Source organism: Lissotriton helveticus, chromosome 4_1 (assembly GCF_964261635.1).
Source record: "Lissotriton helveticus chromosome 4_1, aLisHel1.1, whole genome shotgun sequence".
Taxonomy (NCBI): domain Eukaryota; kingdom Metazoa; phylum Chordata; class Amphibia; order Caudata; family Salamandridae; genus Lissotriton; species Lissotriton helveticus.
In genome coordinates this window covers 69,607,243-69,633,642 of record NC_136063.1, presented here as the reverse complement: position 1 = coordinate 69,633,642, position 26,400 = coordinate 69,607,243, and the positions used below count along the sequence as shown (strand labels likewise).

Below are 26,400 nucleotides of genomic sequence, written 5' to 3'. Positions count from 1 at the left end.
GGGTTCAGGAGAGGCCCCTACCGGTTTTCCACCATCAGGCTTGCTCCCGGCGGCAGTTTGGCCCCTTGGATACATGGAACGATCCGGACCAGGGTTAGTCGAGCCATCCTGACCTTCCCCAGCGCCAGTCTCATTGCTGTCTTCCCCAGTGCCACCACTGCCCCATACTCATTCCTGACTCTGACACGAAGTCGATGGGCATTGTCCAACGCCGATGGGAGGTATTCCTTCCAGGCTGGAGCATGTGCCCTATTCCTAGGGGATAGAACTTAGGGAGGATTGGGAGGGGTCACTGGACCCTGATGAATACCAGCCCGAGATATCACAGATATCTCAATTGATGTAAGAATGTGACAGATGCATAAGGAAACTGCATTAGGACTAAAGCAGAATTTTATATAAGAACGCCATTAGAGTATAAAAAGACCATTAGAGTAGAAAGTCTCTTTAGTACGAAGAAAATTGAATCCGCAAGCTCCTCTAAAGGGCTTTTTGTACTTATCCACCATCTTGCGTCTCCTCCCGTTTCTTTAGAAATTGAGGACTCAACTGAGCTCTTTAACAAGTAGGCATGATTCTTCCATTCTAAGGTTACTAACGTCTACAAAGAATTTGTACTGGCTAATCAAGAGGACTTTTCAGACTCTTGCATTACAGCCTCATGGTAGCAGAGCTGCTTAGTAACCTGTGAGGCGGAGGAGGTACATACAGAATCTGTCAGGGTTTCCCCCTCTGACTTTATATCAAATGGAGAGTTACCTCATGAACTTGAAATTGGGATCTCTGTTAGAGCTGTGTCCACCCCCTTAGATTCTCCAACTGACAGTGGGCCCAATAGTTCCCCCTCTAACTGCTATCATGCATAACGCAATTACTTCAGGGTGCAGCGGGCAACCCTCTTTGCAAGAAACCCAATCTTGACTCCAGTGATCTGAATAACTACTGTCCTATCTCCCTGCTTCCTATCCCGGCCAAGATCTTGGAGAAGCATCTTAACCATCACCTGATGGCGCACATGGGACAACGGGGACTGCTGAACAGCTCCCAACCCTGTTTTAGAAGCCATCATGGTCCCGAAACTGCCCTTAATTCCGCAGCAGACTGCATCGGGTGTCTTGTTGGTGCAGGCCAGGCCAGGCTCTGATCCTTTTGGATCTGTCCACAGCCTTTGACACCATCTTCCCCACCTTACCTAAGGAGCGTTTGAAGACTTTCGGTAAAGGGGATCTGGGCTTGAAATTGCTCACTTCCTTTCTGACTGACCGATCCCAGATGGTGATCATAAATGAGTGTAAATCTGACCCCTTCTCCTTGCCATGTGAGGTTCTTCAGGGGTCCTACCTGAGCCCTACACTTTTCAACTTCTACATCTCTCCCTTGGCCAGACTTATCTGATCCTTTGGGCCCCAGGCTGTCTCTTATGCCTAAGACACACCGATCATTGTGTCTCTTTCAGAGGGCTCGGATACTGCAGCAGCCAACTTCAACAACTGCATGAAGGCGAAGGCCTCATGGATGGGCAAGAATTTTCTTAAGTTCTATGGCGAGAAGACGGATGTGTTGATGTTTGGGAGCCAATCACCTGGATGGAAACAGAATTGGTGGCCAGGTGGTTTGGGGATGTTATCCACCTCTACAAACTCAGCATAACACCTAGGAGTTATTAAGAGTGACCTATCTTTTGACCTTCAAGTCAGTCATACCGTGGCGACCTGTTTTTGGATCCTTAGAACCTTACAAAAGAGGTTTCCTTTGATCTCCTCCCCTGCAAGGAAACAGGTGGCCTTAGCACTATTCCCATCCAGGACTAGCTATTGTAACACACACTCTTTAGACGCTAATTAGACCACTCTAGCCAAACTGGAGCAAAATGTGGTGACAAGGCTGACATTAGATATTATGAAATATATCAGTCTCAAAAGGATTGCGTGAACTTCACTGGCTTCCAATACAGAAGCAGGTCACATTGAAAGCCATGTGTGTTGTTCATAAAGCACTGTATAGTGCCAGTCCAGGGGGATTTAAAACCATGCTCCAATGGTACTCTCCTTGCAGACTTCTCCGATCGGCAGCTCACAACCTAGTTGCCATTCCCAAAGTTCGGAGGAAGAGATGGGGGAGGCAAAGCCTTTTCGGTTGCAGCTGCCAAGATCTGGAATTCCCTGCCCCTCCATTTAACTAGTATTAAAACTGTATGCTAATTTTATGAAGGCCTTAAAAACATGTATTTTCTCGCTGTAATCGGGGTATTGGGCTGATGTACTCTCAGTATCCGCATTCAGCGCCTTGACTCCTTTGGGCATTGTTGCGCTTTACAAATTTATATCATATAATTTTGGTAAATTTAATTTCATTCTAAGGTAAGAAATCTGCGACTAAAGTCTCTATTAGATTAACAAATTGCTTACCTCCAGTGAAGCCTTATGTGGTAGAGACTTTCTAGCCGCAGATTCCTTATCGTCCCACCCATCCTCCCCGCTCTGCGAACAGATTTCTAGGTGCAGGGCTATTCACTTTCTAAGGTCCTAGTTCCACAAACGTGTTGTTCGCGCTCCTGGTGTGGAAAGTCGCATAAATAACCTAATGACAGCGCATTGGGGAGGCATTGACGATGCGACGTGAAGCCGAACAACGCTACCTACTGGCGCACAGGGGTTCTGCTCAAGAAAAATAACTGTATCCAGTCTGGTGCTTTGGGAAATTCTATGGCAAGGGATCAGTGGCTAGATAGAATCTCTTCTAGATAAGGTGTTACAGAAGGAAAGTAACTTGCTCATTGGGGATAAATGATATTATAGAAGGTCCAGCACTATGCCTGAAGGCCACCCCTATGCCAGAGATGGCCACAATATTCTGTTAGAATGTACTAGTGTCTGCTAAACAGTAAATGACTCCTGGTGTATCAAGACCTCCCTATTTTTAGACACTATGTATGTCCCATAGGCTCTTTAGTCACTTGTTATAGTCTATCACAATTAAATGTATGCATTTAATAAAGAGTTATCAGTGATATACAACACAACATGGCATAAAGGTTTTTGCTCTTACAAAGCTCTGGGGGTGGGCAGCCAACATATGGTCTGAATGTCAGTCTATCATCGGTAAGAGGTGTGTATGTTTGCGTTTATCTGTGTTTCACGCAAAGCCTTTGGTCAGATAATGAAAGACAGACTCTTTTACTTTGAAATGCACACCAGTATGCAGATGCATTCTTACTTATTTTATGGAATAAGTTCTTTGAAATTTCTCTTTTTTTTTTGTAAAGGTTTTAATTAACCATGCACAATAAAATGTTACTTACTTACTGCCTTTGGTACCTGTTTGCTATCTGATGTCTTGCAGGTACTTCTGTCCATTCACATATCTAGAGCTCTTCCTTATCTCAACTTTGCAATCCTCAGATTGTGCTTCCAGTTCTTTGGGTCTTCCTGTGTGTGAGATTAAGGCCATTAATATGGAACTAGCAAAGTCCTAACTGAATATTCTCTCTCTGTTGTAGCAATCAAAGGTGATTGCGCTGTGTGTTTATCGTGATGTCAGTGGCATGTTTACAACGGAGGCGCGTTCTGCCACTCCTAAAGACGAGTCGCTCCTAAAAATCCAGCCGGATGGGGAACCTGCAGTCCTGGACCTGAGGTATGTGCTAGAAAGGCTCCTTCAGGTATTTGATTGGCCAGAGTCTAAAGTGTGTGGTATGCCAGAGCCCTGAAATGTGTGACACATCATAGCCCCGAGTTATCTAGTAGATCTGAAGCTTTTGGGGTATGTGAGTTGGAGGTATTTGGAGTCCTACGCTTGTGGGGGACCAGAGTCCACCGTAAGGATGCGTTGTGCCCTGTTTTCTGTAACTCACCTGCACATTAGTCATCGAGTTGCTGGACGAAAGGGTGGGAAGGCATGCTCTGACCCCCATTTAATGCACACTTTTATTGATCCACTGTGAGGGCATTCAAGAGACATTTGTAGGCCGAATGCATCACATCGCAGTATATTCACAAGGTTGCTGCTCTGACCCTGCTCAAAAGTGATTGATAAAAACAGAGTTTCTGTTCCCACGTTCTCTTGTATAAATCTAGTAACACTGTTGATGATGAAGAGGAGATGCTGTATGGGGACAACACCACAATCCAGAGCCCAGGCAGGGAGGAACCCCGGCGGAGCAGCTTCCCTTTAAATGACAAAGAACCGGTCCATTCCAAACTGGAGACCACCCATTGGTGTGTATTGGTGCGGGAAACAGGCATAATGGAGGTAAGAATTCTCCTCCTCTTGTCAAAAAAGCGTCCTATTCTGTTGCATTCTTCAGTTTTTAATGTTCAGCAGAGCACCTTTCTGAACATATCCCCAGCACATTTGTGTTTTTCGAACTGTTTCTAACTGAAGACGCCCACTCTTCATTATGCGAATCATGCAGGCCTTAACCTTTGTGGTTAATGAGTTATACTTGTATCTATATGTTTTCAGTGGTGAGAATTTGAATATGCAGGGCGAGAGTTTGTTGGTGAAAGGTGAAGCTCTATTGCTGCAGAGAGGATACGCGATGTGGTTTTGGGTGAAAGCAGAAGCTTCGCTGCTCGAGGGAGGATTTGTGCTGTGGTTCTGGCTGTCCTGGCAACAACTTTGTGGTAGTCTGGTTTAACTTGAAGCTGTTCAGTTTATTTTGTCTTTATCTGCAGTTTTTTAGGTTCAATAAAAGGAGTACTTAGTGTGTATCAAGGCATTAGTGAGGACTGGTGCCCCAGGCAGTTACAGGAACGTGACCCCATGATTCAGTGGTGACACTGCATCGTTTGAACAGTAGATCTCCAAGCGCTGAATCAGCACATAGCGACCCCTGTTAAATAGAGCAGATCTTATTAAAATCTCATAGATCCATTGCTTCAACAAGAGCTATGGCACAGGTCTCCTATGGAGTCAGAGCCCTTCCACTGGTTTTTCTTACATGTGCAATTAGTGAAAATATTCAGGGATGTTCAAAGGTTTAGATAACTTGCATTCTAAGAATACTGCTTACCGTAGTGAATTTAGAATGATAATGACATGCTTGAAGGGCACAAAGGTTTTAGAACATTGTGCTTGTTCGATGGTTGAAGCTCAGACCTCCGATGATTTAATTCAAGTGATGATAAAAGTACTGTTCCTTCCTGTTAAATCCATGCCTCTTGACAGTGGAACCTTTAGCTGGAACAGGACAGAGATGCAGCCATGACCTGCAGAAGCAGTAAGAAGTTACCAGAGATCCATCTATCAGGGTCATACGATAATCATTGGCTTGTTATGATCTGTACGGGCAAGAGGCACTGATATAAGAGCTGGTAATTGTACATTAGCTCAACATGCATCGAGGGGAGTATGCTCTTCAGTGACCTCTGAACAGCTCTTTCCTCTTCCATGTTAGCAACACCACTCTTTCGAACAGGGCTCTTTACCTGAAAAGAATCGCCTTTTCAAGTGTTTCCATTCTTTATTAGGAAGCGGAATACGCCCCATCCCGGTCTCTCTTTTCCTCCAGTGGATAATTGTTTAAGTTACTGATCTTTGCACCAGCTTGTTCACTCTTCCCTGGAACTTACATGTAGATTAATTAGGGGTTGTCCTCTCTGGAACAAATTTGGGTTGTTTTGTAAATCATTAAATGTCCTGTATTTTGTCTAAGTATTTTCCTTTCATTTTCATGTATGCGCCAGATCTATCAGTTGCCCGAATGGCGCTTGGTCTTTCTAGTGAAGAACTTCCCCATGGGTCAGAGGGTGCTTGTGGACAGTTCGTTTGGAAAAGCTTCTGCACAGGGTGACAGCAAGAAGGAGGAAGTTATGCGGCAGGGGGAGATGCCGCTAGTGAAAGAGGTGCTTCTGGTGGCGCTGGGCAACCGTCAGACTCGGCCGTATCTTCTGGTAAGTTGGGCCTCCTTACAATATTGCATTCCTGTCCAAGATTTCAAATGAATTTCCTGATTTTTTTTTTTTTTTTTTACTCGGTATGAAAGTGGATTATCATTTTGGGGTTAGTGACTTCCCACTTCAAAGAATCATCACAACCGTTGCCAGGATGAACCATCACAGCCACTAAATTATCCTGAGCTCTAACCCTAATGGTTGTGGCACAGAGCTGACGGGCGTCACTTGGAGACAATGTGTAAAGTAACTATGCGGTACCTGAACAGTAATAGTCACAACACAAGAAAAGTAATATACCAATTAAAAGGAAATAGATTACATTTTAACAAATAAAATTGCACCAAAATGAAAAATTCAAATAAGGGGAAGCAGAGATAAGAAAGTTTAGTTAAAAAAAACTGTACCAGAAAAAACTGCGGTCATCTGGTCGTCATAGGTGTGGTTTGAGGCCAAATGACATGGACTGCGGATTGGCTACAGAAACCAGGTTCAGCCTGCTCAGAAGTTGTACCTTCGGACTCAGTCTCTAAAGTGGAAGTTCATAATCTTCAGTGGGACAAGCCAGCCAGGTGTGGTCAAAAAGGGCTCCACAAGGTCAGATAGCCATCAGACAAGGTCCTGCTGAAGCCATGCACTTTTGGCAGGAACGCTCAGAGTGAGAGATTCAGAATTTCTCACCTAAGGAAGGTCCCTCTCTGGCTGGATACTTTTGGCCACTTTGCCTGGTGAATATTTCTGTGTTCGCACTTACTGATTTGAAGTTCAGATTTATCCAGCGGGACAAGATCGGAAGCTATAGCCGAAGAGGGCCCCATAAGCCTGGACGACTTTTCCGCGATGTCCTACACTGAACCAGATTTGCTATTGTGGTAAAGCTTGGGCTAGGTGATAACCTGAATCCTTAGCCCAGGAAACGTTTGTCCTAGTCCTTGTAGGAAGCTGACTCTGTATATACTATACCAAAGCGAGGTATAGTGTGCAAAGAGTCCAGTGGAACCCCTAAGGTAGGCAGAGGTAAAAGTAGATAATACCTTACTATCTATTTGTGGTAGTGTGGGTGAACAATAAGGCTTAATCAGAGGGTAGCGTTAAGCATTTGTTGTACACCCTCAAGCAAGAAATTATGTTGCACACACAAAGACTGAACTCAGACCAAGCCAGGCCTTGTGCATGTAAGTGAAATAATAATTGACAAAATTTAAGCAGTGAAATACAGTTGAATGCAGGTTCAAATGCAGTTGGTTGATTTTAAGGTAAGTCAACAGTCAAAATTACTTTTCAGTTACTTTGTAGATTACTGAACACATTACTTCTTGGAATACTTTTTAGGTTAGTAGAGGCACTTTACCACGGGCTAGCAGGGGCAAAATGCACAGAGTTCAATAGCCAGCAAAAAATATAGGGTCTAGCAAATTGTAAAGTAAAGTCCACATTTGTAAAGCGCACAATCACCCGTAAGGGTCTCTAGGCGCTGGGGGGCCGTCGGGAAGATTAAGCGAGCTATTGCCCAGAGTCACATGGTGCTGGGCTGACCTGCCGCCGGAGCCGGGGATCGAACCGTGGTCCCCAGATTCCAGCGTCAGTCGCCCTGGCCGCGGCGCCACACCTCTTCCATTGTGAAAAATCTGCGGTGACCAAACATACGTGGCGAAGGGAAAACAGTACAGATCCAGAATGAAAACACAACTTCAATGTTCTACCGTAACAATCTTGGAGGGACAAGATCATATGACCATTGGTAACTAACACAAGAGGTAATAAGATAGTGAGAAAATTAGGTTCTTTTTCAGTACCCCCCCCCCCCCCCCCCCTCTGCATCTGACCTGTCCCCGTGAGGTGAAAAAGTGACCAGGTTGACATGGCACACTGCTTGTGTGCCGTGCCAGCTAGCACTGCCTAAGATATAGTTAAGTCACCCCTCTAGCTGGCCTTACGAGCCCTGAGGCAGGGTGCACTATATCACAGGTTTGAGCATATGAGCATGAGCCGATATGCCCCTAGAGGATTAGGGTATATTCCTTGATATTGTAAGTCCCAGGGAAGTTGTAGAGAGTGCAGGGGCTGGAAACTTGACAACCTGAGTTCCACTGCACCAAAATGGCGTCACTGATCCTAGCTCCTTGTAATTAACCCACACTGATGCCAGTGTGAGATTTATAAAAACAGGTACTCGGAGGGCACCTTGGAGGTGCCCCCTGAAAACCTACCGACCCTGGTACAGGGATTGACTGGCTTTAGGCAGCCACCCACCTCCAGACCTATTTCTGGACACCTGGGTAGAGAGCCCCTGCTCTCTGGGACCAGAAACAATGCACATCCTGGGTAGAGGTGTCTTCCCCCAGGATGGGCCAGTGCTTGAAGAGGGAAGCTTCAAAGGCCTGCCGCCTTTGTAATTCGACCCCCAGCCTCTGCTGTCCACTTTGGGCGAGAAAACGAGCGGGAACACTTGGGAGAATAGGAGGTGTGATCACCTCTACCAACTCCACCCCTAAGGTGGGAGAGGCGAGGTGAAGCACATCTTTCAGTCCCCACTATCTTGAAGATGGGGAGACCCTTCCAATTAGGGCAATGTCTATGCCCACTCCCACAAGAGGGTGGCATAATAGAGGTTGTAGTTACCCCAGGTAAGGCGCCCATTGGCCCTACCTGCCGCTCCCCTACAATACCCCTTAATGTAGTATTTAAGTGGCTCCCCCAGAACTGGAAGCTAGATCTGCGATGACCAATGAAGAAAGTAGACAACTTTGCAGAGAATACTAAAGATGACGACTGACTTGGACCCTGTCCTACTGGCCTGTCTCTCGTTTTGACGGGCCTGCGACCAGCAAGCAACCTTTGAAACCCCTGGGAGCACTGCTGCCTTCAACAAAGACTCCAATCTCCCATGGAGAGCGGACCTGTCCAGAAGAAACCAACAACAGAGACTCCAGATCCAGGCGGATCTGCGACTTGTGTTGACTGCCCGCGACGCCCACGGCCTGAGTCTGAATCACTGCCCAGTTTGTGCTGACCTCTCCCGCCCACCCTGACGGCGCCTGCAGAATGAATCGGAGGGGTCCCTCCCACTGCAACCGGCCTGGTAAGATTTCCGTTGTCTCAAGGCACCCCTGCACCCGCAGTCCATTGACTTTGGTGAGCACGACCAGCGGTGCCCCTGAGACCCCCAACAACGCAGCTTACCTAAGGTGTTGCTGATGTTCTGCCTGGACCCCCAGGTTTGACGCCTGCTGGCTGTTTTCAAAAAGAAGAAACTCCATGGGATTGCATTGGGCGTCTGATGCTGTTTGCACCCGGTCAGCCCTGTGCCGCTGGTGGTGTATGTTTGGTGCTGCTTGTGTGCCGTGCCACCCCTCTCCCTCCCCCCCTCCCACCCCCCCAGTCTCCATTGAAACAAACTTCGATTTTGACCTCTGCTCCCGGCCGCCGTGTGCCACTGGTGGTGGTACTTACCTACTCCTTGCCCATGGCTGGCCTTTGGTCCCGAAGACTGAAACTGTAAGTTCTGCATTTACCTGATTAACTGCAAAACTGATTTCCCCATAGGATAACATTGAACTGGCCTGAAAATAATGCAGATTTTTCAAAATGAACAGTATTTTTATTTTAAAACATATTTATTATATTGCGAAGAGCTTGGTTTAAAAATAAAACACAAAGTGATTTTCTAAAATTAGTCTAGATTTCCTTCTTGATTCTTGTGTCCATTATTTATCACAGTTGTGCAATAAATGTCTTACACTCCTCTATGTTACACTTAAGGCGGCTCGCCCACACTACCACTAATAAAAGACTTTGTGTTTTACTTTGAGCCCTGTTCACTTTTGGGGAACCTCTGTGCATGGTATTACCACCTAGTAGTACTATTATATACAAACCCTGCTTCCTACAGAGTGCATTTAACCAAAAGGCCTCAAATCGCTGCGGTTAGTCAAATCAGCACATTAGTGAAAGTAGCTGGCCAACCACCTAGACAGAGAAGCCCCCGCCCATCTAAAGCAGTGGTTCCCAAACTTTTTTGACCTGTGGCTCCCTTGACCTAATTGGCAGTTGGCCGTGGCTCCCCACCATTTTTTTACCGGTGGGGGGATGTAAGCCCGACCACGGGAGTACTTCCAGTTGTCTTCCTGAAATTAATTGGGATGCGATGAATGTATTATAATCATATTTGTAACAAAATTAAAATATAACAGTTGTTCAATAAGAACTCGTTAAGTGAGAAACGATACAATCACCTGTTGACTTTATTTCATTTTTCAAATTGTTGTCGAATATGTACTTTCTTAATTTGGAAACAGGGTAAAATCAGTAATAATATCATAATAATTTTCAAGGGAAGACTAGAAAATAGAGAGCACTAATTTTTTTATTCAGCTGGCAACGCTGAATATTTCTGTGAGTTCGCTTTTGGATTTTCCAATTGATGACAAGCAGAGGAAGTCATGTTTTGGAGCATTTTATGATCGTTAAAGGTTCCCTGGCAGGCCAAAACAGGTCAGGTCAAGTTACTACAAAGATGGGTCTATGCCAGTATGCCGGGTGATGCAGTGACAGTCGCATGCCATGTCACTGTGTATGGGCAGAGTCAGTCGCCTAGTAAAGTTAGTACAGTAGGGGTGGGGCAGTCAGTTGGATGGCAGACTGCGAGGGCTGGTGAACAGCAAGTAATATACTGTCAGTGGGGCCAGGTCAACAAGCATTGGCAGAGCTAGTAGGCACACTCCAGGTCACAGGGGTTGAGGCAGAGCAGGACAGTAAGGTTGGGGGCAGAACGAGATGAATGGCAGAAGACAGGGCTGCGTAAGATCCAGCCAGCTCTGTGGGGCAGGGGTAGAGCCAGTCTCATGGCAGGAAGAATGGACAGGCAAGAGGCAGTTTTGTAGCATGTTGGTATGGATGAGGTAGAGTCAGTCGCACAAGGTGGAGGTGGTAGACCCAGTTTTGCAGCGTGAATCTTTCTGGATTCACTATGCTGTGCATTATTCCGCGGTCTTGTGGTTGGGTCCGGATTCGTAGTCTTTTCTTTGGTTTTTTTTTTTTTTTTTTCTCTTTGCCCAGGTGGGCGTCGGCGTCACACCCCCTTTGGGTGTATTTCCGGTGACGTCGGCATGCTTCCTGCGGAAGCTCCCACTCTTGGGCGCCATCTTCAGATTCTTTTTTTCCGCGGTCGGGTCTGGATCGTTCCCGTTTGGGCTCCAGACATTTTTGGAGAAAGAAGAAAGAAAATACAGAAAAGACGAGGAGAAGTCATCTGAAGACTCCAGGGGACTTCACCGACGAAAGACAAGCAAAGATAAGGCGTTTTCCATCCAGATCTTCGACGAACGTCGACGAACACGCGACCAGAGAGGCCCTGGACGCTCGAGGATGGACAACACGCCGTTCAAGTTCTGCCGGAACTGCCACCACAAGTACGCGCAGAAAGACCAGCACCCGGTATGCAACCTTTGCCTACCGGTGGACCACGAAAGCGGAGACTGCAACGCCTGTTCCGCCTTCACCCCGAAGACCCTTCGTGTGAGAGAGAGGCAGAGGGTAGCACACGCCACCCTGCAGGGGAAGGCCCCGACCCCGTCGCTCTACGAGCTGGGGATGTCCTCCGAGGAAGAAGACAACGCTGCCGCCGAAGACGACTGCTACACGGTCGTAGAGACCGATTACACGAAGACTTCTGACAAGGTAGGAGACTCTTCGGCCCCCAAGAACCCGAGAGACTCTGAGTCTCGAAAAATCGAGGGCAAGACCCCGAAAGCGCCGACGCCAAAAAAGGCGGCGTCCGCGACTACTCCCAGGCCCAGCGGATCCTCAGAGAAGGAGTCCCCGGCGCCGAGAGCTGCTGATCAGCAGAAGACGTCGAAAATCGTCCCCGAAAAGGATCGATCGACGAGGGAGAAAGACCCGAAACTGTCGACGACGACCAGAGACCCGATATCCGGTTCGACGTCGAAAACTTCGACTCCGAGAGGCACGGCGACGAGCCATCCGTCGAAGAGACCGGCGGAACCATCCGACGCGGAACACGCGGCCGAGATGGAAAAGAAAAGAAGGCGCCTCGAGGCAGAAATGGAGAACTTCATGCAGCGGAAAAAAGATTTCGACGCAAGGATGAAGGCCTTCACGATCCCTCAGAAGACCAAGCCACCAGTGCTGGAGGCGGTCGAGGAGGAAGAAGAGGAGGTCGCCGAAGTCACCGAGCAAGACCGGGACGTCGAGGTGTTCGACGACCAGGAGGAGTACGAGAATCCCCACGAGAGCTACAGCTATGGGGAGGAAGATGAGGGCAGGACAGACACAGAGTCGGCGCCCTATGACCTTCAGGATGTGGATTACATCGATGTCGAGACCGACAGCCCGGAGGAGGTGGTCGACACCTACCCCTCGAGGCCCTCGCCGCCGGACGACATCGGGGCCTACAACGCGGTGATACAATCTGCCGCAGCAGCTTTCAAGCTCAAGCTCGACGAAGAGAAGCAGAAAGCAGACTTTCTTCTGGAAACATTGCTCCCAACACAAACGAGGAGCCAGTTCCTCCCGATGCTCGAGAGCGTCTTGGCTCAGGGGAAGGAAGCTTTCAGGGAGCCCGCAACATGCAAGGCAGTGACTCCCAGAACTGAGAAGAAGTACAAGCATGCCGCAAAGGACCCGGCCTACATTCAGGGCACGGTCTCCGCAGACTCCATTATCACGGCCACAGCAAGGAGGAGGGCTAACGTACCCACTACCTCGGGCCCGCCACCGGATAAAGAGAGCAAAAGGATGGATCTGGTGGGCAGAAGGATCGAACGGAATGCCGCGACCCACTGGCGCATGGCTAATTCCAACGCCCTGGTGAACAGACACATGTACCAAATCATGGAGGGACTGGGACAGTTGGTGAAGGACTTGCCCCAGGATGCCAAGCAGAAAGCCGAAAAGCTAATTGAAGAGGGGAAGAATGCTGCAAATTCTTGCCTTAAGACGGCTCTGGATGGGGCAGACACGGCCAGCAGGCTCATGATGATGGGCGTCACGGAAAGGAGACACGCCTGGCTCAGGATATCCGGTTTCAAACCGGAGGTGCAACACAGCATCCTGAACACCCCGTTCAACGGCAGTACGCTTTTCGGACAAACAGTTGATGAGCAACTCAGCCAACTTAAGAAGGATAACGAAACAGCAAGATCCATGGGAGCATTGCAGTTCAGAGGGAACAAGAGGGGCACCCCGTCACGGAGGCCCGGCGGAAGAGGCGGAAACCAGCCAGGTACTTCACACCAGGCTTTCCAGCAAACGCACCAGGCAGACTCGCAGGGTCAGCAGGGCCATCAGAAACAGCCCTGGCAGTACCAACAAAGAGGCCAGTCCTTTCGAGGGAGAAATGGACGAGGACAAAATAGAAGAGGGGGCCAGCAGCCCACCTCCAAGTGACTTCGAAAAAACCCGTGTGCCCACCCACAAAAAAGATCCCAGGGGGCAGCACGTACAGATGGGTCAAGACAAACTAGACACCCACGACCACAGGACACCAGTGGGAGGGAGATTAAGATTCCACCTCCAGGAGTGGAGAGGAATCACATCAGACAAATGGATCCTCAACATTATCCAATTCGGATACTGCATAGAGTTGGAGGCGAGACCAACAAGCAGAAAACCAAGAAGAAAGCCGCTAGCAAGCAAGCAGCTGCAGTGCCTTCAGGAAGAAGCAAAAGAACTCCTGCGGAAGCAGGCCATAGAAAGGGTACCCTTCAAAGAAAGAAACACAGGAGTATACTCAACATACTTCCTGGTACCAAAAGTAGACGAGACAATGAGGCCCATTCTCGATTTACGGTTCGTGAACCGATTCATAAGAACGCAAAAATTCAAAATGACCTCCCTGCAAGAGGTGCTCCCACAGTTGCAGACCGGGGACTTCATGGTCACTATAGACCTCAAAGACGCATACCTGCACATCCCAATGAACAGGAAGCACAAGCACATGCTCAGGTTCACCGTCGGAGAAAGCCACTACCAGTTCACGACACTGGCCTTCGGTCTAAAATCGGCACCAAGAGTTTTCACAAAGTGCCTCGCAGCAGTCGCGGCGCACCTAAGAAGGCAGGGGATACATGTATACCCTTACCTGGACGACTGGCTGGTGAAAGCAAACTCATACCAGAAATGCAAGCTGCACGCACATACAGTGACCAGCACGCTCATAAACCTGGGGTTCTCCATCCATTGGAAGAAATCATCAATGGAGCCGGAACAAGTGAAGATCTTCCTGGGAGCACAGATCAACACCTTACAGGGCAAGGTGTTCCCCAGCGAGAAGAGGGCGAGGGCGCTGGTGAAGGAAACTCGCCTCTACCGGAAGGGACAAGCTCGGACAGTGAGGACGGCGAGCAAGATCATGGGGATGATGGCATCATGCATCCACCTGGTACCGAATGTACGACTCCACATGAGACCCATTCAAGAATGGCTACAGGAGCAATGGTCACAAGCTACAGGCAGTTGGGAGGATCTAGTGGTTGTAACGCACGCAGTGCAGAAGGAGATGACATGGTGGACCATGGAGAACATAGCAAGGGGAAAGCCTCTAACGCCCCCAACGCCAACAGTGACCATCACCACAGACGCATCCCTGAAGGGATGGGGCGCTCACATGGAGGAGCTCAAGGTGAGGGGACTGTGGACACCGACGGATGCCACAAAGCACATCAATTACTTAGAATTGAAGACAATCTTCCTTGCACTGAAGGCCTTTCAAACAAGACTGTACAAGCACAAGGTATTGATACAAACAGACAACACCACTGCGATGTTCTACATCAACAAGCAGGGGGGCACACAGTCCGCACCGCTTTCAACGCTGGCGCAGGAGATATGGAGATGGGCCATCCCTCTCAAGATAGACCTGCTAGCCATACACCTACCAGGGAAGGACAACATACAAGCCGATTGGCTCAGCAGGCAGACATCGGCATCCCACGAGTGGGAGCTCAATGCTCAGGAGACAAGATACCTGTTCGACAGGTGGGGGACACCATCGGTGGACCTGTTTGCCACACGCCAGAATGCAAAATGCCAAAACTTCGCATCCAGGCAGCCCGAGGAGGGGACACTGGGGAATGCCCTATGGATAGATTGGTCAAGGACATTTGCCTACGCCTTTCCCCCGATACCACTGATGCACAGAGTACTGAGCAAATGCAGAGCGAGCAACATGACACTGATACTGGTCGCACCGCAGTGGGCGAGGCAGACCTGGTACTCGCAGATCATGGAGATGACACAGTGTGCACCCCACAGATTCAGCAGGAGGAAAGATCTACTGTCCATGCAGAACGGAGAGGTACTGCATCCAGAGCCAGAGAGCATGAGCCTAGTAGCGTGGCTCCTGAGGACATAGAGTTCGCACATTTGAGACTACCAGAAAGCACCCTGAGGGTACTTCGGGAGGCACGAAGGCCCAGCACTCGAAAGTGCTACGTTGCGAAATGGAAAAGATTCACAATATGGTGCAGACAGGAAAGACTCCACAATAAGATGAAGAGGGACTCCACAGTGCTAAGGTACCTGACGCACTTACTGGAGAAGAACCTTAGCTCATCCTCGTTAAGAGTTCACTTGGCAGCGATAGTAGCCTACACAAGGGGAGAAACGTGCAGGAACTTCTTCACATCACAGGTGGTGAAGAGATTCCTAGAAGGAGCGAAAAGGATCGCACCACCCAAGCGGGTGCCGCCACCTGCATGGAACTTGAACACAGTCCTAACGGAACTCATGAAAGAGCCCTTTGAACCACTTCACAAGGCCTCCCTAAAGATGCTAACTATGAAAACAGCCTTCCTGGTTGCGATAACGTCCTTACGCAGAGTAAGCGAGCTTCAAGCGCTGACGCTACAAGAACCATACATACAAATACACAACGATAGAGTTGTGATGAGGACTGACCCACACTTCATGCCGAAGGTGGTATCCAATTTTCACATGAACCAGTCGATACAGATACCGAGTTTTTTCCAAAAACCCACAACCAGCGCAGAGAGAGCTCTGCACACCCTGGACGCCAGAAGGGCAGTCATGCACTACATTGAAAGGACAAAGGGGCACAGGAAAACGAAACAGTTTTTTGTGTCCTTCGCAAACAGCTTCATGGGCAAAGCAGTAACCAAAAGGGCCATTGCACGATGGATCGCACAAACAATCCAACTCTGCCACAAACGGGCAGGACAGGAACTGGCTGAGGGGACGCGTGCCCACTCCACCAGGAAGAAGGGCGCTACAATAGCCTTCCTGGCTAACACACCCATAGAGGACATATGCCTGGCGGCAACATGGGCTTCGGTGCACACGTTCACGAAGCACTACTGTGTGGACATACAAATGAACAAGGAAGCTCAAGTGGGACAGAAGGTGCTACGGCACATATTCAACACCCAACGCTCATCTTCCACCCAGCCGCCACAGAGATGAGAAACCGCTACAAAATCTATGCACAGCATAGTGAATCCAGAAAGATTCACGCTGCAAAACGAATAGTTTTCTTACCTGTCGGTGTAGTTTTGCAGCTTGAAGATCTTTCTGGATTCACTAGCGAACCCACCCACCTCCGCCAGAAAGATGAGGCTGGAGAGAGAAGAGGTGGTTAACTAAAGAATAGACTTTGAAAGTACAAAGCGGTAAATACAAACTAAGATGAACATTGCCATTACTTCGGAAACGAAAGAAACACGGAAAAAAAGAACCCGAAGATGGCGCCCAAGAGTGGGAGCTTCCGCAGGAAGCATGCCGACGTCACCGGAAATACACCCAAAGGGGGTGTGACGCCGACGCCCACCTGGGCAAAGAGAAAAAAAAAAAAAAAAAAACAAAGAAAAGACTACGAATCCGGACCCAACCACAAGACCGCGGAATAATGCACAGCATAGTGAATCCAGAAAGATCTTCAAGCTGCAAAACTACACCGACAGGTAAGAAAACTATTCGTTACATCCCAGGTCAGTGGTGGCCAGTTTAAGATATGCATGGCATGCCAGTTGGACTGAGACTGAGGCCGATTGCATGACAAGCAAGAAGGACTTGGCCAAGGTGAGTTGGAAGGTGAATAAGGGGGACCAAGCTAATTCTGTTTGCAGGGCAGACAAGAAGGTCTGGGTTACAGTCAGGCACAAAGTAAGTTCATGTGGCGAGCCTGTCACATGCCAAGTCTGCTTGATGGTGGGAGAGAAAGTCACTTTGCACACCGTCCAGTACATCTTAACGGAGCAAGTCACATGGCAAGACAGCAGGGTAGCAGAAGAACAAGTGGCATGAGAGGCTAGTACAGTAGTAGTGGATGCAGGCCTGGGCTTCTGCCAGTTGCTTCCAGGCGTAGAGCCAGCCTAATTGTGCATTATATCCTGCAATACAAGAGCCCTAATTAAAAAATATTCATTACTCTCCACATCCACATCTCTGGATTGCTCTGTATTCATGTCCATTGGGTACGGAGGGAACTGATATATTTTATTTTTTATTTATAAAGTTTTATATAGCGTGAAAAAGATCCCGAAGGATATCAGAGCGCTTTACATGAGGATCAATTGACTCACAAGTTACATGTTATATCCAAGCATAGTAAGACACAAGCACAGAGACAATGAACAAGAATAGCAGATATTCATTGATACAAACATTACATATGTAGCGCTGGCTAGACCCGTAGGTATCAGAGCGCTTTACATTAGGTTGCACAATGTTATGGAAAATGATTACAATTGCACATCAGGAATAAGCAATACATTGAGAGAGTAATGTAGTATGATTTATTTAAGTTCAGACAGACTCTCAATGTTTGATTCTTTGTATCTTCTGAATTTCTTTCCTTGGTGCCCTTGCACAGACTATAATCAAACCAATGGAAGACCGAGGCCCGTATAAATTTGAAACGGTTTCTAATAAATCAGCTTATTGTAAAATAAACTCTTGCAAGCTCACCTGTGTCCCTGTGAATTCCAAGCTTCGAGAGCACAAGAAGATACACACACTATCCAGGGGAGACTAACGATGGAGTGTTGGATTGCCACACGCCATTTCCCCTTGTGCACCAGAAAGAAATACCTTTTACAAAGCACACAGTATTCCCCTATTCTCGTTCCCTGGGCTTCTAAACCTTTACCGTAGATCTGCACGCCCACAGTCCTTTGCAAAGTTATCCTCATATTCTAGAAGTCAGAAACAGGAGCAATTGCAGTGGTAATCTTCTCGACTAAGGTGACTCAGAGTTCAGTCTGTTAGCTGGGCAGATGGTTTTGGGGCAAATCATGCTGCAGTCAGAGAGTTTTAGCACAGCACTGTTTTAATACAAATGTGAGCTATTCTCAGATTTTAACTTCCTGCATCTCTCTGCAAATTCTGCTTGCAGCCCCAGGGAATGATGATGTGTTGAGGAAAAAGAATGATGAGCCAATTTGAAGCTGATTTCAATAACATAAGAAGCAACCTTTTGGTAAATGCATACCATTGTATAATGAGACCGAATGCTTTATGTAATCTTGGCATATTTAAACTGGCACTGGAGCCAGAATGCAGCAGCGTAACCCAGTGGGAGCTGTGCTCTGCTCCAAGCTGAGACACTGGCACGATCATGAGATCCCGTACAGATTTTGATCAACTCACCCAGGTGGAATTCGAAACATGATAACCAAGAGCAACCATGACTTTATGCCTCTAAAAATCTACCCTCTACTTGGCAAACAGCGAATAATATCAGTCTTGCTGTGGATTTCAATTCCCGCTAATGGCACGGATGTTGCCCAACAAACTGAAACATGTGCTAAAGAAATCCCAAGCTCTCATTATAGCTCTAATATGAGATTGTCCTGTTTCTAATTCGTCCCATCTTGTCAAGTTGCTATTTGGAATTGCCAACAGTTCTTTAATTGGGTTGGTACTCACTGGTAATGAGTACCGGCACTTCATATGTGTTTCGTTTGAGTACCAGAACATCTCCTCTGCTGTGGACAGCACCAGCACTCGTACGGGTAGCTGAAATGGTGGTCTGTGCTGCAGCGCAGGTGCTGCTCAACTACTACTGATGATGGCGACAGAGTGAAGCATTTATGTGCGCCTCCCTGAGAGCTGGGCGCCAGTGCAGACTTACCGACTCCATGGCGCACACATCTTATATCTCTCCCACCATCTTGTCATTAGTAGTGCCAAAAGTGCCAAGCAACTTGCATTTCCTGCAGCCAATAAGTGCAGCTACTCATGAAAACAAACTACACAATTTCCTCTTTGACTCAGCAGTTTACGTGCAAAACGCATTTTCTGCTAACATGCCTTTACAACCTCTCTGGTAGCTCCCTGTCTTTTTTTATTAATTAGAGATGCTAGAGTCCTTCAATTCTGGGTCACAGGCTGCTCCAGTACATACAAGACACAGTGCGTGCCTGTTAACAGCGAGGACACACTCCTTTCACCCTCTTTGAGCGGGGAGAATGACTGTCTCTAGGCTAGCCAAGTGTAAGAAATAGGGACGGGTAGTACCAGTCTCAGAAAAAGTTTTAAAACTGTCCTGCTGTCCTGTTTTCCGACAAGACTGTGGGCCATTGCACAGACATTTATTTAACAGTCATCACTTTCAAACTCGACTTGGCAACATAAATGAGTTAACCATGAGTGAGCCGTGATTCTGTCCTCTTACCTATGTAACTTGAGAAGAGGGCCCCACGAGGCACGGCAGAACACGGCGGGCAGCAGTAACTCTGTACAATCTGCTGTGTATGCCGGCGCATGTAAGTCTGTGATGGAAAGCACGTAGGTATGCACGTATGCATGTATGGCGGCAGTGCGCTCTTACTGGGCAAAACCATGTTCCTGGATTGTGCAGGCGGCATTTCTAACACCCCCTTATGTCGCGCTGCGGCTAGAATAGCCTTCAATTGCTCGTTGCATTCAGGCCCTGGTAGAGAGTCTTGCTCAGCACACGGCCAGACACTATTTTCCCTCATCGTGCGTGCGGCGCCCCTGGCAACTCATAACGGCGCACCAGGGCGCCGCGGCGCACAGTTTGGGAACCGCTGGTATAGGGTGTGATTAATCGATAAATGATATGTAATATTTGTATAACTTCCTTTTGGAAACCTTTTTATTTTAGATTTTAAAATGTACAAATTGTAGAATGAATTATCCCGACCTATTGGTGTTAATATGTTCTTCTTTTTTAAACTAAGGTCTGTATACTTTTGTGATTCTATCATTTTGAATCGAATCGATTTAAAGATTACTCTCTTTCAAACTTGTAGCCAGTGGAGGGACCCCAGGCCCTCCCTAACAGAACAGGCTTTTGGCAGGCCTAGAACCAATCTAGCAGCTCTATTTTGAATCATCTGTAGTTTAAAGAAAATTGATTTACTTTTAAGTAGAGGGCATTGCAGTAGTGAAGACAAGATGTAATGAGCGATAAGATCACTGCAACCCTCAACTCCTGGGGTAAGAGGGAAATACTTTTCTTTAGAGTCTTGATAATCCAAAGCAAGTGCTCACCATTTTGTTGACCCGTATATCAAAGGTCAATGAATTATCAAAGACTACTCCCAGATTTTGTCCAGTGTTGACTGGCACTGGGAGCGTCCCACAGGTTTTAGGCCACCAAAAGTTTGACCTGATGGAATTCTCTGCTTCAGAAAACACAATTCCAGTTTTTTCACCATGCATTTTAAGCCAGTTCGCCTTCATCCAGCTGCTGCCTGTGGTCATGCAAGAGCCAGACTCAAACATTTGAGAGTAAACTTTCTCCAAGAAATCTCCAATACTATAAAGCACGAGTTGCAGCACCTTTGTCGGGCAGGGGTCACCCGAAGAGCCTTGATTTGATTTGATTTTGGATTTGTAGAGCGCGTAGCTACCCAAGGGCGTCCCAGCGCTATAGTATCAGCATGAAGTGCTCCTAGGGGGGAATTATTGGGGGAAGAGCCAGGTCTTCAATAGCCTGCGGAATGGCAGCAGGTTGGTTTCTTTACGGATGCTGAGGGGGAGGCTATTCCAGAGCTTTGGGGCGTCGTCTGCGAAGCGGCGCCCACCCGTGCGCACTCTTCTTTTTCTGGGGATGCTGGCAAGGAAAAGGGAGTCTGACCTAAGCTGTCTAGAAGATTTGTGGGGTTTGATGAGTGGTTTTAGTATGGGAGGGCCTTTACCCTGTAGGATCTTATGAGAGATGCACAGGGTTTTAAAGGCGATGCGCTCCTGAATGGGGAGCCAGTGAAGAGCTTTGAGGGAGGGTTTAGCCGAGCATCTGGGTTTCGTCCCCTTGAGGAGTCTTGCTGCGGCATTCTGAGCGTGCTGAAGTTTTTTGATGACAGCTACTGGGGCGCCCAGGTACAGGGCGTTTCCGTAATCCAATCTAGAGATAATAAGGCCCTGGATAAGAATTTTTCTAGACTGGGGGGGGATAAGAGGGAGGATCTTCCGGGCCGTTCGCATGAGCCCAAAGCATGTGCCGGCTGTCTTTCTCGCTTGGGATCTGAAGCTAAGATCCTGGTCGAGCCAGAACCCTAAGCTCTTGATTTCATGTTTTGGTGTAGGGGGGGAGCCCATGCTGGGTGGCCAGGCAAGGGACTTGGGGAGTTTGTGCGGGTCACCTAGGAGCATAATTTCCGATTTCTCACCGTTGAGTTTTAGTCTGGAGTCGCCCATCCATTTGGATATGCTCTGCAGGCAGGAGACCAGATTCTCCATGGACTGGTTGGACTGATTGATGGAGACGACTAGTTGGGTGTCGTCGGCGTACATGACCACCTTTATGCCGAATGGTGAGGCTATGTCGTCTAAGGGGGCCATGTAAACGTTAAAAAGTGTGGGGCTCAGGGACGATCCCTGGGGAACCCCACATTGAAGGGGAAGAGCTTTGGAATGACCGTGACTATCGGCCACTTGAAAGGTCCTATGCTCTAAAAACTTTAGCCAGGGCGGGGCGGTCCCAGTGATTCCAGTTTTGTGGAGACGGTGGAGGAGGATTTGAATTTGAATTTAAAAACATTTGTACAGCGCGCTTTTACCCAGCGGTTTCATGGCGCTATTTGGATGGTAGGGTCCACCGTGTCAAAGGCGGCGCTCAGGTCCAGGAGGATCACTGCCACTGATCCCCCTGCGTCCAAGATGGATCTAGTCTCCTCTGTCACGGCCAGGAGGGCGGTGTCGGTCCCCTGTCCTGGTCTGAACCCTGTCTGGGAGTGGCGAAGGAGGTTGTGGGTCTCTAAAAAGGTGGATAGCTGTTCATTCACGATTTTTTTACGTGGTTTGCGTCAGAAGAGCTTAAATTCTGCTGGAAGAGGAGAAAACTTTGCTAGAGAGGCATCGGCAGACACGTCATCGGAGTTGACTTCCAGAGCAGTTTTAAGCTAGTTATCCTCCTGTACAAAATCCTCATGAACTTCATAATCTTTTCTCTGAAGATCTCTGCTACCCTATCACAGATAACTTTGGAGTTTTCCAGAGCTTGTGGAATGGGAGGGGAGGAGAGATTGGTGGCCACTTTAAAAAGTTATTTCGGTGTGTTAATGGCCAGCCATAGTTTCTGTGAAAAATAATTTTTGCCTCATTAATCGCACCTTTGTATTTGTTTCACTAATTTCCTATGCTTAAGCATATCATCAAAGAGCATAGTGAGTCCATGAGTCCATCTGCATTCTTGTCTCTGACATTACCTTTGTAAATGTTTCGGGCCTTCTCAAAACCACAGGGCTGAGGTATTCTTCTTGCCATCTAATTTGGGTTGAGAAAGGAACAGTTCTTCAATAGCAGAAAAAAGTCACTTATTGAATTTCACCGCTAGTGATTCAGACTCATCTAGCGCAACATCTGTGATTTAATCAAGGTCTCTCTAAACTCCCTGCCAGAAAGTTTGCTCCATTTCCTCACACTGATAGCTTTATCTCTGATCCTTTCAACTGCCTGCTCCTTTGATACTTTGAATAGCACTGCCTAATGATCTGACCAGCTAATCTGGCTACACTCTTCCACCACCAGATCTACCTGTTCGGAAAAAATACCATTGAGTGTACGGCCTGCTTTGTGTGGCCAGAGCAACACGTGGGAAAAGCCAAAGCTATGCTTGAGGTATAGAAAGACACCAGCATCCTTATCCTCTTTCTCCAGGTACAAGTTAAAGTCCCCTGAAATCATACAATTATTGCTGGTGATGAGGGGTTCAAGCACCTTATTCCAGCTTATTAAGAACTGTGATTTGGAACCTGGTGGGTGATACACCAGTAGTCCTGCCAGTAACTGCGTGCGGTCGGACCGTATCGTAAAGTGCCCTACCACACATCCTTCAATAGGCAAGGGTGATAGCGGTTCGAGGCCAACCTGCCCCTGTAAACTCCCTCCTCTCCAAGTGCCTGTATCCATCTAGCAATGGCATATCCTGGTAGGGTAGCTTACAGAACCAGCTAGTCCTAAATGCCACTGCTTAGTAAATCCTAGGTGAGATGATAGGCAGGCTCTGTGTCTTATAGATTGATCATCTGGGGTCTAAAAAGTTAGTAGATGGTCTCTGAACCCAAGATGAGGGTCAGTGACCGCTTCAAAAGCAATAAGTGAGGGAGGGTACATTTTCAATCTAATTTTTCCCACTATTTAACCTTAAACATTATCGATGGGAAAGCTAATATAAATTCAGTGAACATCCCATCACCTTTCATCTTAGACATTGGCCTTACCTCTTTGTAATCAATGTGTGCAAATGTAGTCAGATAAGACGAGTACAGCTTATTTGTTTTAATGACCAGTTGCTTGGAGTTTTAGAGGGAGAGAGGCCTCTTCTGCCAAGACAATATATAGGCTTTTTTGACAAAGGAGGAATTTTTAGGTCCATTTGTGACTTTCTGGTATGAATCTATTTATTTCATGTATTTGTTTTAGGTATTTTATATACTTGATTGTACTAAAAGTAAAATTGACCACCCCTCCCTTCTCCCTTCCCAGGGCAAGGGTTTTTAGGAAAATGGTTAGCAAAAAGTGTCTTTCAGTGTGCATTGAACGTGTAATATCAATCACACCTTGGTGAGATTGAAAGCTACCTCAATACAGAAGATATTGAACTTCTATACATAACATCATTAAATGACAAAATGACTATATTTAGGTAATCAAATATTGCAATGCCAGCTTCCACATTGCCCAGTTGAAGTTCATTATGCAATGGCACTTTCCTCACTGCACCAGTAAGATGGCTCGGAGTGTATGGTGCCTAATCAGAGATGTGTTGGCTGCAGGTTTGAGTCCTGATCAGGATGGCAATCTTTTAAGGTTTATAAAATGTGTACGGTTGAGTTTGGTAATATTTATACCCATTGAAGTTGCCTTGATATAAGTTATCCTCTTAAAGAGAAGGGGTTTTTGCTCCAGTGAGGCCCAAATTGTTAATTAGCTGGGATTATGCCTGGGTAATATTGAAAACATAAAATCCACTTGTAGCAAAGGGTGAGTAGAAGACCCCTTGACGGAATGTACAGAGTTTTTTTCTCAAGATTTCCATGTCCCACCGTTAAAGGCCTTTGTTGAAACTTGGAGGGTACTTTGTTGCTGCCACTCATTTTGGTTGATCTCAGTTAAGCAGTCTTCAACTTCTTTTATAGGAGAGAGTCTACCATAATCGTACAGCTGAGAACTATTAGAGTAGAATCTATTGTCACTATCTCTAGTCCATTTAACCCACAGGCAGAGCGACTGGGTCGCCCATGCTGTGCCCTCATGTTATTTGTTATTTCACCCCTTGTGTCCTCTTACTGTGTTAATAACTAGCTTGTTTTGTTGAGCTGAGGGTTCCTCCGGTGCAGTGAGTGGTGAATTAAAATACTTTGTTTCTCTCTGTATATCTCATTACACTTACACTTGTTTATGAATTCTGCATGCTCAAAATATTTGGTGCAGTTGGGGTGGCTATATCGTGCTCACTCTTTGCTCTGTTCCCAGGTCCACGTTGAGCAGGAGCTCCTGCTGTACGAAGCATTCTCCCACGACTCCCAGCTTGGGCAGGGGAATCTGAAGGTCCGATTCAAGAAGGTAAGGCTTTTTCCTACCTAGGCCCTTCCCTCTGGAATACTCTGCCTTCTAACATTCATAAAGAAACTGACTATATCCAATTTCGCAGAGCTCTTAAGGCCTGGCTTTTTGATCAATAATTCCATCTGACTGCCTCACGTTTCTGCTCCCTGTCCGCTATGGCGCCGTGAAACCCTTTTTGGGTAGCTGAGCGCCTTACAAATCCAATAAATAAATAAATTACCTCTACCCCCCCCCCCCCCTCCCTCCCTCCCAGCAGCAGTCATTTTGAGATTAGGAAGGCCGACTGCTTGCAGTCCCTCTAAATGTCACCAGTAAGGAGTTGCTCATGGTGGCCCATGTGATTTTTCTGTAGCATTTTGGCGTTTGCTACAATTGTGGCAAATGAATGTTCTTCACTCCCTGGTTACCGTGTACATTATTAAAACATTGCTCTAGTTGCTTTACTTGGTCGAAAAAAGTATAGTGTTTTTATTGTCTGTCTTATAGCCCAGTGGAAATCTTTTCTTTGCTATATGAACTTTTTCCCAACTAACATCTCCTTTCGACTAACTGTGCTCTGAGACCATGGTCTTGGACTTGACAACGAGCTGAGAAAAACATCGTTAATCCTGACAACAGATTTCCAAAGAAATCCCTATAAATGGTTACTGTCGCTTCTTTATTTAATTCACATACTTGATTTATTTCCTAAGGTTACGTTGGCAATCCTCGGTCTAACAGTGCAAATTTAGTAGTATCAAAGCACATGGATCCAGTACACAAGTGTGTTGTAGTCCAAGTGGTAGAGAGGTTTGGATATCATTTTCCCCCGGAAGCATCAAGCCTCAGAGTTTCCACCACCTGTCCAGCAGAAAGTCATTCCTGACAGAGTTCTTTGTTATTCCTCAGTATCCACCACTTCTAAGGATAACCCCAGTTGTAGCTTACTGTCTAATGCTCTGGCTGCATTAAGGCATTCTCCCAGGGACCGTTTGCACTCAAAGCTCCTAGAGACAAGTCTCAGCAGTTGGTCCCGGGCAGCAGGGCTAGTGAAATGTTTGATTCCTTTTTTAGCTATTACTAATTGTTTCTGAACAACAAACAATTCCTATTTAATCGTGACAAACCCGTGGATGAAGATTATTTATTTGTGTAGTTTGAGTGTTTCTGTTAACTTCATCCCAAGAACATTCCTCAATTGTTTTGCAACAACATTGAGATATTGAGAGAGATTCATTTTGCTCTAAAAGATGCCACAACCACTGACTAGACTGAGTGAAGAGAAGCCCCTACTTCAGCCTCCAGAAATTCCCTCAAAAAAGCAAATTTGGTCATTTATATGATTGAGGATGAAAGTGTAAATGTTTTGCGACTGACTGAGGCTTCACCGGGCTTCCCAAGCATTCAAGCAGAGAGCAAACTGGTCACGTTGCCCATAGATTCCATTAAGAAGACCTTCATTCTGAATTAGCTGGTAGTGAAGTTATGGCCACCACAATACAACATTAGATAC

At 47.0% G+C, this 26,400-nt stretch overlaps 1 protein-coding gene across 2 annotated transcripts in view; it reads left to right on the top strand.

Annotated features, from left to right (window-relative positions):
* CPSF1 (cleavage and polyadenylation specific factor 1) overlaps window positions 1–26,400 on the top strand; it is a 235,407-nt gene that overhangs the window by 114,401 nt on the left and 94,606 nt on the right. For both annotated transcript variants that reach the window (XM_078686442.1, XM_078686443.1), the window contains exons 21-24: window positions 3,500–3,636; window positions 4,077–4,251; window positions 5,688–5,894; window positions 24,816–24,905. In XM_078686442.1, the coding sequence (XP_078542568.1) occupies window positions 3,500–3,636; window positions 4,077–4,251; window positions 5,688–5,894; window positions 24,816–24,905 (609 nt within the window). The remainder of the gene's footprint in view (window positions 1–3,499; window positions 3,637–4,076; window positions 4,252–5,687; window positions 5,895–24,815; window positions 24,906–26,400) is intronic.